Consider the following 20,279-nt stretch of genomic DNA (forward strand, 5'->3'; position numbering starts at 1 on the left):
TTACCTTGTCAGCTCGGGCATTTGATCTTGCAACCTTTCGGTTACTAGTCCAACGCTCTAACCACTAGGCTACTTGCCGCCCCATTTAGTACATAGTGCAACCACCTCTGGCAAGGATAACAGCATGGAGTCTTTTCCTGCAATGTTTCACAATCGTCCTCCCTATCCCGGGGGACAAAATGCATTTGCGTCCTCTACTTGTGAGGGTTTCAACTGTTCCATATCTTTGGATTGAAAAAAATAATTGCCCTGACAGTGCTCAGTGGTATATTCAATCATTTGTGGATCTTCTTGTTGCCATTAACAGATTTACGAAGGTCTATGACCATCTGTCTCTTTTGAACTGCCAGTTCTTTTCTTTTCTTCATGGTGTTGGAAGACGAAGGGATATTGCATGCGTGTTACCTCATTTGTATACCCAGTGAAACAGGAAGTGATGTAATGACTCAATGTAGCTCCTTAAGACTTAGATAAACTAAAATAAGTGGAATTTAATTCCGGGTTTAATTTTGGTAGATGTTATTTACAATAATCTTAAGGCTGCCATTAATTGTGAAACCTTGATTTGGAGGTCATTGATTTATTATTAAATCAATAAATGATTTTGGTGGGTTACATTGAAACATTAATAAAGTACAGTATTTTCACATGTTGGTATTTTGAGTTTATCTCCATAATTATATTGTTTATATATTTTTAAGTATTGTTTGTGCATTGCCAGTAATTTTGGAGCACACTGTACGTATATATATATATTGTATATTGTAAATTTTTCCACACTGCCTCTGTTCAACTTGGTCACACGGCATAAGACAAATAGCCTCTGTGAAAGACTACTGTCTCAGTCCATACTGTTCTTCTCATATATTTCAAGGGCACAGCTATGTGGAGATATAAGGTGAACAGAGGCTGGCTTGATCAGAGAGGAGTAACGGAACTAATGTTATCACTTGTTTGTGCGCTATGAACCAATGGCCACAAGAAGAAAACAAGGTAGCTCCCTGATCTGCCGAGGAGGGATGGAACTAGCCATGACTACGCATTTTTAGGTCCACTATATAAGACCTCAGTATTTCCTGTATTGTCAGGCTCTCAACGATCACGAGGGTGGTCGTTGACCAGCTCCATTATTGCAATAATTTAGCGATATTAAAGTATGATTGTTTGAAGAAATAAAAGTCACTCCTTATTGGTTAGAATTTCCACATCTTAACACTTACCACGGTCCCAACATCTTACCACTGCTACACCTGGATATCAGTAGAGCCTTGTCTGGCAGCGAAACAGTTCATTCAGCCTCATTTACTACCTTTAAAAAAAATAGCTGATACTGTATGTTTGACTTGCTTAAACAAATGTGGTTTCTAATGACAATTGAGATGTAAAAACTATGGCATAAGGGGACGACAAGCAGATAAGAGGCAATCCGTAATTTTGATTAGGACGGACGTAACGTTCGTCAATATAACTATTTGTTCAGCAACAGAATTCAGAACATGGGCCGTTCTTACAGTATTATCCCTGTACACCAAGTTAGAACTGTATAATAAATAAAGGGGGCATATAAGCAGATAATGAAAGCTCTTACAATATTAGATGATTACATTTCTCTAAAACAGGTTATAGGCTACCTTAGAACAGTCAGAACAGTAGGCAAAATTAAGATGGGTAAATAGACCAAATTATTAGGGTCAGACAAATGCGCTACTAACATCTTACTACACAACATACACTTAGTATTGCTTTCTTAGCTACAGTATACATATCTTCCTGACATATTACATAATTTACGAAGCTGAATACATTACATTGTTTTACTCAAATTGTTGTGCTCGGTTCACTTGAACAGGAAGGTAATGCGGCAGTCCTCCAAGTTAACAGTTGTTTTGATCATCATGCTTCATTGACAGCATGGCCAATTTTGAATGTTTATCATTTTAAACTTGGAAAAGAGCCCCTTAATCCCAGATTTGTGTCCACACAGCCACTGTCACTGATTCCTTCCAAACCACTCGTTGAATTATTTGTGATTTCCAACTTGTTGTGTAATGTTTATGTCTAACCGCCGATGAGCACCGATACGTTTATTTATAATTTCTCTTCATTATTTCTATTCATATGACAAGGATTAAAAAGGATTTGCCAGTAGATTGTCAACTTGATTCTTGATGATGACTGCTAGCTAAGATTTTGAAGTTATGATGTTGACATGAACAGTCCAGTCAAATCAGCAACCGAAGAGCTAGCATTTTCAATGTCTCCTCTTACACTTGGCAGTGACGTAAAGTCCCCATGAGTGACAGAACACTGAGCCAATCATTGCGCAACGATCCGTACTTTCTGCTGGTTTGCCCCACCACCACAAAAGCACTGAGCTAGGCTGAAACACCTGCATTTTGGAGATGCCTTACTCAAGAAAACAGAAAAGAGACCATGTTTGTATGCTGCTTTATTATGTCAATGAAATATATATTTTTTTACATTGTTGGCAAACTGATATGTGACACGTATTAATGCCAAAATAACATGCAAAACCGGCAAATGTCTGGCTAAACATGTGGGGCTCTGCCCCAACCTGCCCTGAATGACAGGTCACTGCTCTTAACTCAATCTGTGTCCAGGAAACCATCCCGACATGTTTCAGCAAAGCCTAAACTGTCGGCCTAACAGAACAACAGAGAAATGATCTTTTTTTAAAGAACAATAAACACAAAAACATAGAGCTCTCAAAAACCTCCTAAACTGCCATGAAATTACATATTTTACACACAGTGTCTTTTGAAAACTTATTTAGCAGTTTATTAGTGCAGTAAACATGAACTGGAAATAATTTTCCGTAGTTAAAATTCAAAGATTGGCATGTATGAATAGGTACATTATTACAAACAATGATAGCTACAAAATACAAAACAATTCATAATGTAGACAAAAGAGTTACCAGAAGCATTTTTTTTTAAAAAGCTCAAAGTTGCATGTTCACCCATTAACCACAACTTTGAGTGCTTTTGAAGTTTCTTTGATTGGTGAGATATCTTGTAGTTATCCAAGGGTGTGTTGTGCTGTTCTATGCAGTGAGAGTTCCAACATGGTTTACTCCGCTAGCTCCAGCAATGGCGGAGCCAACCCCAGGACGAGAGCGACTCCCAGGACGACCTCTCCAACCCCACATCTTAGAGCCCCCAGAGCCTCCGCTGTCCTTGCCTCTTCTTGTCCGAATCTTCTGCTGTTATCATTAAAAATATGAATTTAAACTTTTAAAAAGGAAAAAGCAGAACCTTTTTGACCAGACTAATCGGAAAAAGTTATTATTTCAAGAGATGCATGTTTCCACATTCATGAAATTCATAAACTGCTAAGCATTTAATGCACTTTAACATCTGCATTTTTTAAATTGCAGATCAACTGTTCTGACACTGTTAGGCTACCTTTAGCATTACGTCCTAACTAATATAGGTAGGGAGATGTTGAGAAATAACTTACAACTTCTGCCTCCATGTATTCACAAGAAATGTCAGACCGGTCAGTGTTGAGGGTGTTGCCAGTCTCCAGAATCGGATGTCTGACCTCCATGCTGCACATCATTCGTTTCTATAGAGGAAGGAGTCATTGACAATTAGCCATTTGCCAATCTCAGCTTATTATTGGTCGTTTCTTGCGTCCCATGACTATTATTTCACACAATACTGTAAAATCCAATTGTTCTTACCCCATTTTTCTTCAGAGGGCATGGTTGGCCTCGCTGCCCCTGTGCCTTACTGCAGAGCGTCTCCTGCAGGGGGAAGCTCAACCTTACAGACACCTCAGACTGGTCCACATCCTCTGTATTCAACTGGGATCAGAGAGAAAACACAGTATTGTCAATTATTTCAATGGTCACCCCCCCCCCCCCCCCCCCCCCCCCATTGAGTCTATTTCTTTTCCATGTAAAAGTATCGTTGTTGCATATTAAACAGACAAATATCGCTTAACTTGACTGGAATAAAACTATTTAACAAACCATGACACATAAACATTGTTGTGCCCCTCAGCACTGTGTAGATAAGAGGAGGGAAACGTTCATACTGTCAGTTTCACTGTCTCAATACTCACAGTCTCGACTTCCAGCTGGTTCAGAAGCGGATGGAAAGCCTGCTCTTCCACAGGAAGCAGCTGATTTGAAGCAGCTGTGATGATGTCTTCATACCTGGTCTCAGTCTGGGTCTGACCTCTGACCAGCAGGTTAGCCACAGCGAGCAAGAGGAGAGATCTCACCAGAGCCTTCATCTTCATGTCTGATTCCTACTCTGAGAACCACCTCTGTTTTATAGTCTGTCTTGTTCTTATAGGAAAACCTAGGGTTGAGCAATCCAGGCTTTTGGGAAACCACTGCCTGCAGGTAGTCATGCTTCTTCCAGGACTAGGTTTGGACTAGTAAAACTCATTCAACTCATTCATTCATTCAGCCTCATTTACTACCTTTAAAAAAAATAGCTGATACTGTATGTTTGACTTGCTAAAACAAATGTTGTTTCTAATGACAATTGAGATGTAAAAACTATGGCATAAGGGGACGACAAGCGGATAAGAGGCAATCCGTAATTTTGATTAGGACGGACGTAACGTTAGTCAATATAACTATTTGTTCAGCAACAGAATTCAGAACATGGGCCGTTCTTACAGTATTATCCCTGTACACCAAGTTAGAACTGTATAATAAATAAAGGGGGCATATAAGCAGATAATGAAAGCTCTTACAATATTAGATGATTACATTTCTCTAAAACAGGCTACCTTAGAACAGTCAGAACAGTAGGCGAAATTAAGATGTGTAAATAAACCAAATTATTAGGGTGAGACAAATGCGCTACTAACATCTTACTACACAACATACACTTAGTATTGCTTTCTTAGCTACAGTATACATATCTTCCTGGCATATTACATCATTTACGAAGCTGAATACATTACATTGTTTTACTCAAATTGTTGTGCTCGGCTCACTTGAACAGGAAGGTAATGCGGCAGTCCTCCAAGTTAACAGTTGTTTTGATCATCATGCTTCATTGACAGCATGGCCAATTTTGAATGTTTATCATTTTAAACTTGGAAAAGAGCCCCTTAATCCCAGATTTGTGTCCACACAGCCACTGTCACTGATTCCTTCCAAACCACTCGTTGAATTATTTGTGATTTCCAACTTGTTGTGTAATGTTTATGTCTAACCGCCGATGAGCACCGATACGTTTTATTTATAATTTCTCTTCATTATTTCTATTCATATGACAAGGATTAAAAAGGATTTGCCAGTAGATTGTCAACTTGATTCATGATGATGACTGCTAGCTAAGATTTTGAAGGTATGATGTTGACATGAACAGTCCAGTCAAATCTGCTGTACATATAACGTGATTTTACATCATTTTATCTGTGAACAATGACCATGGGCCTTCTTGGATGGGCACGTCTATGGCAGCAACCGAAGAGCTAGCATTTTCAATGTCTCCTCTTACACTTGGCAGTGACGTAAAGTCCCCATGAGTGACAGAACACTGAGACAATCATGGCGCAACGATCCGTACTTTCTGCTGGCTTGCCCCACCACCACAAAAAGCACTGAGCTAGGCTGAAACACCTGCATTTTGGAGATGCCTTACTCAAGAAAACAGAAAAGAGACCATGTTTGTATGCTGCTTTATTATGTCAATGAAATATATATTTTTTTACATTGTTGGCAAACTGATATGTGACACGTATTAATGCCAAAATAACATGCAAAACAGGCAAATGTCTGGCTAAAAATGTGGGGCTCTGCCCCAACCTGCCCTGAATGACAGGTCACTGCTCTTAACTCAATCTGTGTCCAGGAAACCATCCCGACATGTTTCAGCAAAGCCTAAACTGTCGGCCTAACAGAACAACAGAGAAATGATCTTTTTTTAAAGAACAATAAACACAAAAACATAGAGCTCTCAAAAACCTCCTAAACTGCCATGAAATTACATATTTTACACACAGTGTCTTTTGAAAACTTATTTAGCAGTTTATTAGTGCAGTAAACATGAACTGGAAATAATTTTCCATAGTTAAAATTCAAAGATTGGCATGTAAGAATAGGTACATTATTACAAACAATGATAGCTACAAAATACAAAACAATTCATAATGTAGACAAAAGAGTTACCAAAAGCATTTTTTTTTTAAAGAAGCTCAAAGTTGCATGTTCACCCATTAACCACAACTTTGAGTGCTTTTGAAGTTTCTTTGATTGGTGAGATATCTTGTAGTTATCCAAGGGTGTGTTGTGCTGTTCTATGCAGTGAGAGTTCCAACATGGTTTACTCCGCTAGCTCCAGCAATGCCGGAGCCAACCCCAGGACGAGAGCGACTCCCAGGACGACCTCTCCAACCCCACATCTTAGAGCCCCCAGAGCCTCCGCTGTCCTTGCCTCTTCTTGTCCGAATCTTCTGCTGTAATCATTAAAAATATGAATTTAAACTTTTAAAAAGGAAAAAGCAGAACCTTTTTGACCAGACTAATCGGAAAAAGTTATTATTTCAAGAGATGCATGTTTCCACATTCATGAAATTCATAAACTGCTAAGCATTTAATGCACTTTAACATCTGCATTTTTTAAATTGCAGATCAACTGTTCTGACACTGTTAGGCTACCTTTAGCATTACGTCCTAACTAATATAGGTAGGGAGATGTTGAGAAATAACTTACAACTTCTGCCTCCATGTATTCACAAGAAATGTCAGACCGGTCAGTGTTGAGGGTGTTGCCAGTCTCCAGAATCGGATGTCTGACCTCCATGCTGCACATCATTCGTTTCTATAGAGGAAGGAGTCATTGACAATTAGCCATTTGCCAATCTCAGCTTATTATTGGTCGTTTCTTGCGTCCCATGACTATTATTTCACACAATACTGTAAAATCCAATTGTTCTTACCCCATTTTTCTTCAGAGGGCATGGTTGGCCTCGCTGCCCCTGTGCCTTACTGCAGAGCGTCTCCTGCAGGGGGAAGCTCAACCTTACAGACACCTCAGACTGGTCCACATCCTCTGTATTCAACTGGGATCAGAGAGAAAACACAGTATTGTCAATTATTTCAATGGTCACCCCCCCCCCCCCCCCCCCCCCCCATTGAGTCTATTTCTTTTCCATGTAAAAGTATCGTTGTTGCATATTAAACAGACAAATATCGCTTAACTTGACTGGAATAAAACTATTTAACAAACCATGACACATAAACATTGTTGTGCCCCTCAGCACTGTGTAAATAAGAGGAGTGAAACGTTCATACTGTCAGTTTCACTGTCTCAATACTCACAGTCTCGACTTCCAGCTGGTTCAGAAGCGGATGGAAAGCCTGCTCTTCCACAGGAAGCAGCTGATTTGAAGCAGCTGTGATGATGTCTTCATACCTGGTCTCAGTCTGGGTCTGACCTCTGACCAGCAGGTTAGCCACAGCGAGCAAGAGGAGAGATCTCACCAGAGCCTTCATCTTCATTTCTGATTCCTACTCTGAGAACCACCTCTGTTTTATAGTCTGTCTTGTTCTTATAGGAAAACCTAGGGTTGAGCAATCCAGGCTTTTGGGAAACCACTGCCTGGAGGTAGTCATGCTTCTTCCAGGACTAAGTTTGTCCTAATCTGTGTCTACGAAAATGGCTCTACATGTTGTCTGCCAATTAGATCAGTCAGACCATTGGCCCCTTTGCAGTATATTGCTAAATTAGATACATATTTTAGTTTAAACAGCGTAATGAACAATTATTCTAATTCTAATAATGTTTGTTAAGATGATGTATGTTTTGTATTCTACTTTATACATGCTAAAACAGTCATTCGTTATGGGCTAGACTATGATGATCTGTAATGTCTACTACACTTTAAAAAAAGTTGTTGAGTGAAATTAGCACTCGTCAAACTTGGACGTGTATTAAGTATACATGTAAAGTGGAATTAAGTGCTGAAAACCTAAACATACAAAACTTAATTGACCAGGAGAGATAGTTGACAAGCAAACATAATTGGATGGCAAGAATTATCACAGACGTCCTTGTAAAATATTGTGTGATATGTTTCTTGTTATATATGCAATACAGTGTAAAACTTTTTTTATGTACAGTGCCTTCAGAAAGTATTCATACCATTTGACGTATTTCACATTTTGTTGTGTTACAGCCTAAATTCAAAATGGAATAAATTGATTTTTTTTCACACCCATCAACACAAATGACCCTATAATGACAACGTGAAAATACGTTTTGTTTTACATTTTAGCAAATGTATTGAAAATGAAAGATCAAATTTACATAAGGATTCACACCCCTGAGTCAATACATGTTAGAATCACTTTTCTGGCTAAGTCTTTAAGAGATTTGCCCACCTGGATTGTACAATATTTGTTCAGACCAACTGGCAAGTGGCTTCGCTGAAATGTTCAACCTCTCTCTGACTGAGTCTGTAACACCAACATGTTTCAAGCAGACCACTATAGTCCGTGTGCCCAAGAACACTAAGGTAACCTGCCTAAATGACTAGCCTACCGACCCGTAGCACTCACGTCTGCAGCCATGAAGTGCTTTGAAAGGCTTTTCATGGCTCACATTAACACCATTATCCCAGAAACCCCAGACTCACTCCAATTAGCATACCACCCAAACAGATCCTCAGATGATGCAATCTCTATTGCACTCAACACGGCCCTTTCCCACCTGGACAAAAGCAACTCCTATGTGAGAAAGCTATTCATTGACTACAGCTCAGCGTTCAACACTATAGTGCCCTCAAAGATCATCACTTAGCTAAGGACCCGGGGACTTAACACCTCCCTCTGCAACTGGATCCTGGACTTCCTGACGGGCCGCCCCCAGGTGGTGAGGGTGGTAGGTAACAACACATCTGCCACGTTGATCAACACATCTGCCACATCTGCCACCTCAGGGGTGCGTGCTCAGTCCCTTCATGTACTCCCTGTTCACTCATGACTGTACTCCCTGTTCACTCACGACTCCAAGACCATCATCAAGTTTGCCGATAACACAACAGTGGTAGGCCTGATCACCGACAACGATGAGACAGCCTATAGGGAGGAGGTCAGAGACCCGGCCGTGTGGTGCCAGGACAACAACCTCTCCCTCAACGTGATCAAGACAATGGAGATGATTGTGGACTACAGGAAAAGGAGGACCGAGCACATCCCGATTCTCATCGACGGGGCTGTAGTGGAGCAGGTTGAGAACTTCAAGTTCCTTGGTGTCCACATCACCAACAAACGATCATGGTCCAAACACACCAAGACAGTCGTGAAGAGGGCACAACAAAACCTATTCCCCCTCAGGAGATTGAAAAGATTTTGCCATTGGTCCTCAGATCCTAAGAAGGTTCTACAGCTGCACCATCCTGACTGTTTGCATCACAGCCTGGTATGGAAACTGCTCGGACTCTGAACGCAAGGCACTACAGAGGGTAGTGCGTACGGCCCAGTACATCACTGGGGCCAAGGTTCCTGCCATCCAGGACCTCCACACCAGGCAGTGTCAGAGAAAGGCCCTAAAAATGGTCAAAGACTCCAGCCACCCTAGTTATAGACTGTTCTCTCTGCTACCACACGGCAAGCGGTACCGGAGTGCCAAGTCTAGGTCCAAAATACTTAACAGCTTCTTCCCCCAAGCCTTAAAACTCCTGAACAGCTTATCAAATGGCTACCCAGACCCCTCTTTTACGCTGCTGCTACTCATTGTTTATTTTTATGCATAGTCACTTTAACTCTCCCTCCATGTACATATTACCTCAATTACCTCGACTAACCGGTGCCACCGTACATTGACTCTGTACCGGTCCCCCTGCATATTGCCTCAGCAATATACAGCAGATCATTGACATATGGAGGTTAGTGTTCTTTAGTGACGTATGCTTCTGAAGGTGCTGGCCAAGTAGCAGTAGGAAAGCTTAGCCAGGAAAAAAAGTGTTGTGAAACGTCTCATGACTCATGTTCCCCCGTCACTCAAAATGTGTGTTGCAACTCGCTTAGAACCTTTTATTACCCAATCTGACTGCCACTATGGCACTGTCAAATGTAAACACATATCAGAAAACTTTACAGCTACACAAAATGGTCCGTTTCTAGATCTAGTATATCTGTATGCTAGATGTTATTGATTTGCATCACTTTGAATTGAAGAGGTGAAGAACATTAGGCTACTGATCTACTGTATGTTTTCCTTGTGGGTTGGTAATGTGGGGCAATTTAATACTCAGTTTCAATGGCATGCATTTTAAATGGTTATATATCAGTATGTGGGCAGTTATTACAATGCAGTCTACTGTTCATAACAGTAGGCCTATACTATATGCATATGTTGATACCTTTACTTTGACTCTATAGATGAACAATTATGTTCCAAGATCAAAAAGATTTTCAGATTTCCACATTATTGTCACCCATGATGTAACTGTATCAAGTCTGCTCTCAATTGTAGATTCACCGCAGTATACACAGTAGTAATAATAATACCAATTATATTTATTGGGAAATATACATATAGTGCTTTTCAAGGACTCAATGTCACTTAAACTAGTTCTTTATTGCATAGACTACATTTTGCTAGCTCACCGAGTAATACTGTCTCATTCTCGCCATCTCCTGGACATGCTGTGAAACCTCTTCTCTTGTTATCTTCCCAAAAACATGTGCATGTCTGAGTAGACGCCAGAGGTCACGTGAAAGACCGAAAGAGGGTTGGATCCTCTGCAGCAAAGGCATTTCAACCACTTTATCTATTTGGATATTTTTGTTTGTTGTCATGTTTGAAAAAAAAATACATTTACATTTCCAGACATTTATTTTCACACACCTTCCTATTTTGTTTCAATTTACATGAACACATATATAGAAGTGTCACTACAAATCAACTTGAATCGAGTTCAGTACTGCTGTAGTGTTGTTGTTGTAGTACTGTCTGGAGATGAGTCACACTAAAGTAGCTTCTCTATGTTTGTCTATAGCAGCTGCTGTAAGAATCCCTTCATTTACACAGATGTACATGTGCAGCACTGTAAAGGCACAAATGGCACCTCAGTTGCTGTAGGAGTAGTGGGTGTTTACTGAGGGGTGTGGAAAAGATTTACAACTCGCCTCTAGACCAGCTGTTTTTTTCAGCATGCTCTGATAATATTCTCACTCGCAACAACTCAAGATGGACTGTGAAAGTTCACATGCACCTATAAAACACACACACACACACACACACACACACACACACACACACACACACACACACACACACACACACACACACACACACACACACACACACACACACACACACACACACACACACACACACACACACACACAGACAGACAGTAAAACACATACAACAACAAAAAAACACACATATGATGAATGTAATGCTCAGTTATAATAATGTAATTAAAATGTACCACAAAACATATGTTGTTTATGGTTTTCGCATAACTACAGTAAATTGTATGCATGACATTGAGCACTAAGTTTGAATGTTACAGTATGAAGCTATGCACAAAGCTGGAGACATTGGAACTTGACATGCCAATACCAAGTATGGAAATTCTCTTTTGACATTGTGTCCATCCTGACATTGAAGTGTCGGTCTCATTGATCAAAAATAGTACAAACATAAATAGATAGCAAAACATGGCTACATGTATTACTGTACATGTGATAAACTTCCTGTAATTCTGAAAGCAGATACAGTACAACTATGTATTCCGTTTATGTGATCCTCTATCCAATTTGCCTATCCTCTATCAGGTACAGTATAAGCATGAAAAAGGATACACCTTGCCTTGTCACAAACATAATATTATTAGTCTTTCCATTGTTTGTCAAAAGCATGACTGTCAGTCTACAATTAATTAATTAATTAGTCTCTAGGACTCCAATTATTTTAGCCCAGGACATACAGTAACTCAGTAAAGACATGAAGTCTGAATTCAAGTCGTCCGTGGCAATAGAGACTTAGTAATGTTAGGATTACCCTCCGCTAGAGTTTCAGAGTTTAAATAAGAGCCATCGGAGGCCTGCTGTTGTCAGTCACACAGTAAGCTAAGCAGAGCAGAGGGGGAAAGCCCAGTGAGAGGACTAGGACCATGATATGGCTTGAAGGCAAACAGTCAGGCAGGGGCTGCATCAGCTTTGCACTACCTCTACTTTATTCCTATAATAAACCATATTTAATTCAGATTGCAACTGAAGTAGACCATGCTTTGAACCAGAGCCATATAAGCTCATATGGTTCTGCTTTGAACTGTTTGCCCAGTGGCGTAGTGCACTTTCGTGGTACCCCCGCAAGGTTCGAGCAAAATTGTATAGCTAATCTTATGCTATTTTACACATTATTCCATGAGGCTCAGAGAAAATATTGCTGTTAGAGCTAATTTCCTGTATAAAAAAAAAGATAAGTCATTGCCCATAACATGATATGCTATCTGGGGAGTGGGGAGCCCCCCCCCCCCTGATATTTAATAGCTTATTCATAGGTTGCACCTCTGTCACTAATTGAGTAGAATGCTCAGTCGGGCATAAGTCCAAAACGAACCTACTTCCATCCAATGAGATGCAGTTTGTTCTGTAGTCCCATAATAGGAGAGATGGTTTCTATATTGATTGTCTTTGAATTGCTCTGTTGATTGATTTGAATGAACTTTGGTAAACAGAGACATAAGAACACAATGCTGTATGCTGTCCGTAATGGCAAATTCGGAGCAACGCCATGGTAAGAAATGTGACTGTTCCTGGTGCAAATACAATGTCCTATCCCATCCTATCTAGCCCTATGCCCTCTTTAAATCATGGCATTGAATGCGTTAGCAGGATTCTCTCTCTTCACAACTGGCTACGTGATTATTGCAGCTCAATGGGTGTAACTTTTGTTGACAATTTTACTACCTTTTGGAAACAAAACACGTTTATAAGGAGGATGGGATCCACCCAAATCATTTGCATTCCTGGATCCTCACACAGCATCATGAGGCTGCATTGAGACAATGACTTATCAATGACCCAAGCCCAGCTCAGCTAATCCCTACCATTGTGTTGCTGAGTTTTTATAATGCTTCAGCAAATGTACATTATCCCAGGAGTGTTGGTAGACACAATGTAAGTAACCTAATGTATGTCCCTCTAACTGCCCTGAATGCCTCTGCTGATCCTACAGCAATTGTATGCAGTAATCATGCGCCTATGAACCGGGGCTATACTGTTAGCACTGAGGCGGTGTGCCGTAGTAGGAAGTCCACTGTGTGCAGCTCAGCCTGTACTAACATAAATAGCATGAGCATGTCTACTGCTGCTAAGCTTTCCAGTAAAACTATGAAAACAATCAAATATCACAGAAAAGTTCTAAAAATAGCCCACTTTAACATATGTAGCTTAGGAAACAAGGTTCATCAAATGAATAACTTGCTATAGTAGTAACAGATGACATTCATATTCTGACAATCTCTGAAACTCATTTAGATAATACCTTTGATGAAACGGTGGTAGCAAAACATGGTTATAACATCTACAGAAAAGACAGAAATGCCCATGCTGGAGGTGTTGCTGTTTATATTCAGAACCACATTCTTGTAAAGCTTAGAGAGGATCTCATGTTAAATACTGTGGAAGAAATATGGGTAAAGGTTCATCTGCCTCACTTAAAGCCCATTCGGGTGGGATGTTGCTATAGACCACCAAGTGCTAACAGTCAGTATCTGGATAACGTGTGAAATGCTTTATAATGTATATGATATCAACAGAAAGGTATATTTTCTGGGTGATTTAAATATTGACTGATTTTCATCAAGCTGCCCACTTTAAAAAAAGCTTCAAACTGTAACCAGTGCCTGCAACCTGGTTCAGGTTATCAGTCAACCTACCAGGGTAGTTACAAACAGCACAGGAATTAAATCATCAACATGTATTGATCACATCTTTACTAATGCTGCAGAAATTAGCTTGAAAGCAGTAACCAGATCCATTGGATGTAGTGATCACAATATAGTAGCCATATCGAGGAAAATCAATGTTCCAAAGGCTGGGCCTAATATAGTGTATAAGAGAAAGTGTGTGCCCTTTGGCCTGGAGGGAAGCAAAAGTCATTTTGCTACCTAAGAATAGGAAAGCCCCCTTTACTGGCTCAAATCGCCTGTTACCAACCTTTAGTAAACCTTTGGGAAAAAATGTGTCCGACCAGATACACTGCTATTTTACTGTAAACAAATTGACAATAGACTTTCAGCATGCTGATAGGGAAGGACTTTCAACAAGCACAGAACTTACACAAATGACCAATGATTGACTGAGAGAAATTGATGCTAAAAATATTGTAGGGGCTATTTTGTTAGACTTTAGCAATGCTTTTGACGTTATGATTGTAGTCTGCTGTTGTGGCTAGGGCTGTGGCGGTCAAGAAATTTCGCCAGCTGTTATTGTCAAGTAAATAACTGCCGGTCTCACGGTAATTGACCGTTAATTAACATAAACACATTTAGCATCTCATGTCTTCCATGCATAGCCTACAAGCCACTGATGCAGACCTTTGAACCGTCTACATTTAAAAAGTCCATGTCTAATAAATCTATGTAATATAGCCTACACCTTCACAATAAATCCATGTCTAATAAATCTATGTAATATAGCCTACACCTTCACAATAAATCCATGTCTAATAAATCTATGTAATATAGCCTACACCATCACAATTATTCCATCTCTAATAAATCTATGTAATATAGCCTACACCATCACAATTATTCCATCTCTAATAAATCTATGTAATATAGCCTACACCATCACAATTATTCCATCTCTAATAAATCTATGTAATATAGCCTACACCATCACAATTATTCCATCTCTAATAAATCTATGTAATATAGCCTACACCATCACAATTATTCCATCTCTAATAAATCTATGTAATATAACCTACACATCACAATTATTCCATCTCTAATAAATCTATGTAATATAGCCTACACCTTCACAATAAATCCATGTCTAATAAATCTATGTAATATAGCCTACACCATCACAATTATTCCATCTCTAATAAATCTATGAAATATAGGCTACACCTTCACAATTATTCCATCTCTAATAAATCTATGAAATATAGCCTACACCTTCACAATAAATCCATGTCTAATAAATCTATGTAATATAGCCTACACCATCACAATTATTCCATCTCTAATAAATCTATGTAATATAGCCTACACCTTCACAATAAATCCATGTCTAATAAATCTATGTAATATAGCCTACACCATCACAATTATTCCATCTCTAATAAATCTATGTAATATAGCCTACACCATCACAATTATTCCATCTCTAATAAATCTATGAAATATAGCCTACACCTTCACAATAAATCCATGTCTAATAAATCTATGTAATATAGCCTACACCATCACAATTATTCCATCTCTAATAAATCTATGTAATATAGCCTACACCTTCACAATAAATCCATGTCTAATAAATCTATGTAATATAGCCTACACCATCACAATTATTCCATCTCTAATAAATCTATGTAATATAGCCTACACCATCACAATTATTCCATCTCTAATAAATCTATGAAATATAGCCTACACCTTCACAATAAATCCATGTCTAATAAATCTATGTAATATAGCCTACACCATCACAATTATTCCATCTCTAATAAATCTATGTAATATAGCCTACACCATCACAATAAATCCATGATTTATTTTAGACAGGTCTAAAAAAAACATGATATGAAGAAAATGTAGTCTATTTCAGAACAGCATACTCTGAGTTGTCTTTATGTTAGGTCCTGTTCTGGCTATGCCATATGGCTGTTGGCTACACTAGTTCATTTAGCAGACAAGATTTGCTTAGAATTCCATGGCATTATTTTATAGTGTGAAGAATACAATTGAACATAGCTGAATAAAATAGAAGGGGTCTTTTTTTCCTAAACGATTTGAGGGAGTGTGCCCATGCAGCTATTCTGTGTTGTGCGGTTACAATGAAACAAGTCCTCCTATATGAGTTATTTATGGAACTTTAGTTGTGATACAAACGTTGGACTGTATGTTTAGATTTTTAATAAATTCTAAGGCTGTATGATGCGACTCTAATGGTGATTTGAAAAAAGTTGCACGTGCCGTTGTGCCCTTGGGTTGCATATAATTAATAGTATTCCTTTCTCCCGGCTCCATGCTCCAATGCACCTCTCACTCAAGTGGGTCTCTGTCATGTGATCGGGTCTTTCTCACAGGCTACAAGCAACTGTGTGCATCCTTATCCAATTCCGAAGCGCATATTGAAGATATTGGAAGAACTGTCCACATATACTTTTTGTCAGCCAACAAGATGAGTAGACCTAAGGAACAGCAAAAGCACTCACCTATGTCAATCTACTATCCCCCATAGCACAAAAGTTAACTTATTTTATTCTGTGAGAGAAATAAATATTCCAAACAAAGTCTGGGACAGTTGTGGGATGGGATAGGTCCCAAATCAATACAACCATTAGCATCAACAAAAGCTTTTTTAAGCAATGATCAGAACGTTTAGCTTAGAAATCTTGTTAAACTATTAGGCTACTTCACATTATAAATGCAGCAAAGCGCAAATGTTCCATTAACGTGAAAACACCATTCTTAAAAGTGACTGCAAATGCGATTATGCATGTAATGTTTTAATTATAAAGGTGCATTTTTATAGTGAACATTTTCTTCCCCAAACTCATGTGCTGCGAATAGTTGCCAGTTAGACTCTAAACCCGTTGTAAAGCTGATTAATGTTCTTAATTTTAAGAAGTTATTTGGCTACTTTAGTTGTGACACTAACCTTATCAATACATATAGGCCTATGGGCTAGCCTACATGAGGTGTGCGACTATGATTTTCTTGCCTTACTGTACACAAACTTGGCATCATTCACAACTTAAGTGATAATATATAATTCACAAGTGATAGGTTAATATTGTCACCCATCACACTATTATTGATTTAATCTTGTCTTTATATATACCAAATAAATAACATAAAGCTGTCATCAAAGCAAAGGGTGGCTATTTTGAAGAATCTCAAATATAAAATATATAACACTTTTTGGGTTACTACATGATTCCATATGTGTTATTTCATAGTTTTGATGTCTTCACTATTATTCTACAATATAGAAAATAGTAAAAATGAATAAAAACCCTTGAATGAGCAGCTGTGTCCAAAACGTTGACTGGTACTGTATGTGTGAAATTAGTTTTGGTTTAGAATGGACCATTATGATGCATCTGTCGGAATAGGGGGGAAAATACATGTAATCTAGAGAATGGAGGAAACTTTTCCCATGGTTCATTTTAATGCCAGCCAGGTAGGCTATACTCCTGTTGTAAAGGAAATAAGTGTGCTTAATATTAGGAATGTTGAGAAGAAAATATAATAGGCCTAGCCTATAGAAAGCTGATGGAATCCTTCTAAAATTACAATTGGCTCACAACAGGGCAGCAGGGCTGGCCCTTAAATGTACACAGAGAGCTAACATTAATGATGTGCATGTCAATCTCTCATAGCTCAAAGTGGAGGAGAGGTTGACTTCATCACAACTCATTTTTGTAAGAAGTGTTGACAAACTACAAGCACACAGCTCAGACACAGATGCAAACCCCACAAGACATTCCACCAGAGGTCTCTTCACAATCCCCAAGTCCAAAACAGACTACAAAACAGGTACACAGTACTACACAGAGCCATAACTACATGGGACTCTATTCCACATCAGGTAACTGTTGCAAGCTGTAGAATCAGATTTAAATAACTGATAAAAAATATATCTTATGGAACAGCGTGGTCTGTGAAGAGATACAAATACAGGTACATAAAAACCAGCTTCATGAGGTAGTCACGTGGAATGCATTTAAATTAAAGCTGTGCCTTATTAAAAGTTAATTTGTGGAATTGCTTTACTTAATGCATTTGACCCAATCAGTTGTGATGTGACAAGGTGGGGAGGTATATAGAAGATAGACCTATTTAGTAAAAGACCAAGTCCATAATATGGCAAGAACAGCTCAAATAAACAAAGAGAAACAACAGACCATTATTACTTTAAGTCAGTCAATACGGAACAATTCAAGAACGTTGAAAGTTTCTTCAAGTGCAGTCGCAAAAACCATCAAGCACTATGATGAAACTGGCTCTCCTGAGGACCGCCACAGGAATGGAAGACCCAGTGTTACCTCTGCTGCAAAGGGTAAGTTCATCAGAGTTACCAGCCTCAGAAATATCTGCCCAAATAAATGCTTCACTGAGTTCAAGTAACAGACACATTTCAAAATCAACTGAGGAGACTGAGGAGACTGTGTGAATCAGGCCTTCATAGTCAAATTGCTGCAAAGAAACCACTACTAAAGGACACCAATTAGAAGAAGAGACTTGCCAAGAAACATGAGCAATGGACATTAGACCGGTGGAAATTTGTCCTTTGGACTGGAATTAACATTGGAGATTTTTGGTTCCAACCGCTGTGTCTTCGTGGGACGCTGTGTGGGTGAACGGATGATCTCTGCATGTGTATTTCCCACCGTAAAGCATGGAGGATGGAGTGTTATGGTGTGGGGGTGCTTTGCTGGTGACACTGTCTGTGATTTATTTAGAATTCAAGGCACACTTAACCAGCATGGCTACCACAGCATTCTGCAGCGAAACGCCATCCCATCTGGTTTGGGCTTAGTGGGACTATCATTTGTTTTTCAACAGGACAATGACCCATCACACCTCCAGGTTGTGTAAGGGCTATTTGACCAAGCAGGAGAGTGATAGAGTACTGACCTGGCCTCCACAATCACCAGACCTCAACCCAATTGTGGTAGTTTGGGATGAATTGGACTGCGGAGTGAAGGAAAAGCAGCCAACAAGTGCTCAGCATATGTGGGAACTCCTTCAAGACTGTTGGAAAATAATTCCAGGAGAAGCTGATTGAGAGAATGCCAAGAGTGTGCAAAACTGTCATCAAGGCAAAGGGTGGCTATTTGAAGAATCTCAAATATAAAATATATTTTGATTGGTTTAACACTTTCTTTGGCTACTACATGATTCCATATGTGTTATTTCATAGTTTTGATGTCTTCACTATTATTCTACAATGTAGAAACTAGTAAAAATAAATAAAAACCTTGAATGAGTAGGTGTTATAAAACTTTTTACCGGTAGTGTAAATTGTGGTATTGTTGTATGGTGTTTTTTTTTGTGTTGTGGATAAGTAGTGGTGTAGCGATGTTATGTGATTTACTGTTTAATTGTTTGCTTAATTGTAATGTAAGTGCCTTGATGTGCTTAGACCCCAGGAAGAGTTGCTGCTGCCTTGGCAGAAGCTAATCTGCATCCATAATAAAATACAAAAAAATACTAATACAAATGTTTGATGGCCCTCATATGCACAATTTTGAATCTGTTGTTATGGGGTAGACTAGTCAAGGTAGATAAGCTATACCAGCATGTCCAGCCCCCTGCTCCAGCACCCAGGCTATATCTACAGTAAATGACAAGTCTATTTTGGGAAGGAGGCTGCACCATAATAGGAACGTCAGCTACTTGGCATCATGAGGTACCAATGAAGAAAAAAGAAACACGCGTAGTCAAACACCCACTGCAGGAGACTGGGGGATGTTATACTGCCCTGGATACAAATCATCATTGTAGGAATATTGACCAAACATAAATTTGTTGAATCTCAACGGCAAAGATTGCATCATCTTTCGGACTGTAAAACTTTGTTAAAGTTTTCGTCCACATGTTTCAGTGCTTGTTTTAACAGAGAGTGTCTGAAGACTCAAGGTGAGAAACTTATTGCTGAAATTGAATTAACCCAGTTCCCAGTTGAAATAGTCTAAATGTAAATTCAATTTGCAATAACTGAACAACATAAATGGTAATTTAATCAGGCCTAATTAATGTAGGCCTATTTGTAAATGTCGAGTTTCTTATTTTTAGACAAATCATCTTTATTAGTGTGCTGTTCTATGTTTGTGGTGACAGTTTTACACGGTCTAAAACCTATGTTTTTATAACTTATATGTTGAATTGCAATGAGTAACTTATAGGTCAAAGAAGACCATATCTAAAATGTTTTTTGCCGACTATCTACAGTATATCAAACCATCTACATAAAACATGTATGATCTATTTGCATAATTATATTGGTACATTTATCAAGCAATATCGAATAACGAAGCTTTTCCTTCTCTTGTGGGTTCCCTACCAAACAGCTGAACTTTCTTTGC

The 20,279-nt window shown here is 39.0% G+C and overlaps 3 protein-coding genes across 15 annotated transcripts in view; 1 reads left to right on the forward strand and 2 right to left on the reverse strand.

The window, feature by feature from the left end:
* Positions 1 to 2,436: 2,436 nt before the first annotated feature.
* LOC109874722 (uncharacterized) lies at positions 2,437 to 4,298 on the reverse strand. 2 transcript variants are annotated; one of them, XM_031809828.1, is made up of 4 exons: positions 4,090 to 4,298; positions 3,707 to 3,829; positions 3,481 to 3,588; positions 2,437 to 3,223 (listed from the first exon to the last, which is right to left on the reverse strand). In XM_031809828.1, the coding sequence occupies exons 1-4, from the start codon at positions 4,267 to 4,269 to the stop codon at positions 3,065 to 3,067; spliced, it is 570 nt and encodes a 189-aa protein (XP_031665688.1). In that variant the 5' UTR covers positions 4,270 to 4,298; the 3' UTR covers positions 2,437 to 3,064. The 2 variants fall into 2 exon arrangements, with proteins under 2 accessions (XP_031665688.1, XP_031665689.1); XM_031809829.1 differs by having other exon boundaries at positions 2,437 to 3,220; positions 4,090 to 4,282.
* A 1,698-nt stretch (positions 4,299 to 5,996) lies between these two features.
* On the reverse strand, positions 5,997 to 7,526 carry LOC116358567 (uncharacterized). 2 transcript variants are annotated; one of them, XM_031809831.1, is made up of 4 exons: positions 7,313 to 7,526; positions 6,931 to 7,053; positions 6,705 to 6,812; positions 5,997 to 6,444 (listed from the first exon to the last, which is right to left on the reverse strand). In XM_031809831.1, exons 1-4 carry the CDS (start codon positions 7,490 to 7,492, stop codon positions 6,289 to 6,291), a joined length of 567 nt encoding a protein of 188 aa, XP_031665691.1. In that variant the 5' UTR covers positions 7,493 to 7,526; the 3' UTR covers positions 5,997 to 6,288. The 2 variants fall into 2 exon arrangements, with proteins under 2 accessions (XP_031665691.1, XP_031665690.1); XM_031809830.1 differs by having other exon boundaries at positions 5,997 to 6,447; positions 7,313 to 7,525.
* Positions 7,527 to 19,659: 12,133 nt separating this feature from the next.
* Positions 19,660 to 20,279, forward strand: part of LOC109874533 (obscurin) — a 134,593-nt gene continuing 133,973 nt past the window's right edge. For 9 of the 11 annotated variants that reach the window (XM_031809839.1, XM_031809841.1, XM_031809840.1 and 6 more), the window contains exon 1: positions 19,661 to 19,833. The gene's annotated coding sequence lies outside the window, so the exon portion shown is untranslated. Of the gene's footprint in view, positions 19,834 to 20,279 lie in introns of all 11 variants that reach the window. The other 2 variants (XM_031809833.1, XM_031809843.1) reach the window with 2 other exon arrangements.

Source organism: Oncorhynchus kisutch, linkage group LG30 (assembly GCF_002021735.2).
Source record: "Oncorhynchus kisutch isolate 150728-3 linkage group LG30, Okis_V2, whole genome shotgun sequence".
NCBI lineage: Eukaryota > Metazoa > Chordata > Actinopteri > Salmoniformes > Salmonidae > Oncorhynchus > Oncorhynchus kisutch.

Coding starts and splice junctions, on each gene's coding strand:
- LOC109874722 (XM_031809828.1), bottom strand. CDS start 4,269: ATGAAGATGAAGGCTCTGGTGAGATCTCTCCTCTTGCTCGCTGTGGCT. Junction 3,589..3,706: donor GCCCTCTGAAGAAAAATGGG/GTAAGAACAATT, acceptor CTTCCTCTATAG/AAACGAATGATGTGCAGCAT. Junction 3,224..3,480: donor AATACATGGAGGCAGAAGTT/GTAAGTTATTTC, acceptor TAATGATAACAG/CAGAAGATTCGGACAAGAAG.
- LOC116358567 (XM_031809830.1), bottom strand. CDS start 7,492: ATGAAGATGAAGGCTCTGGTGAGATCTCTCCTCTTGCTCGCTGTGGCT. Junction 7,054..7,312: donor ACCAGCTGGAAGTCGAGACT/GTGAGTATTGAG, acceptor CTCTGATCCCAG/TTGAATACAGAGGATGTGGA. Junction 6,448..6,704: donor AATACATGGAGGCAGAAGTT/GTAAGTTATTTC, acceptor TAATGATTACAG/CAGAAGATTCGGACAAGAAG.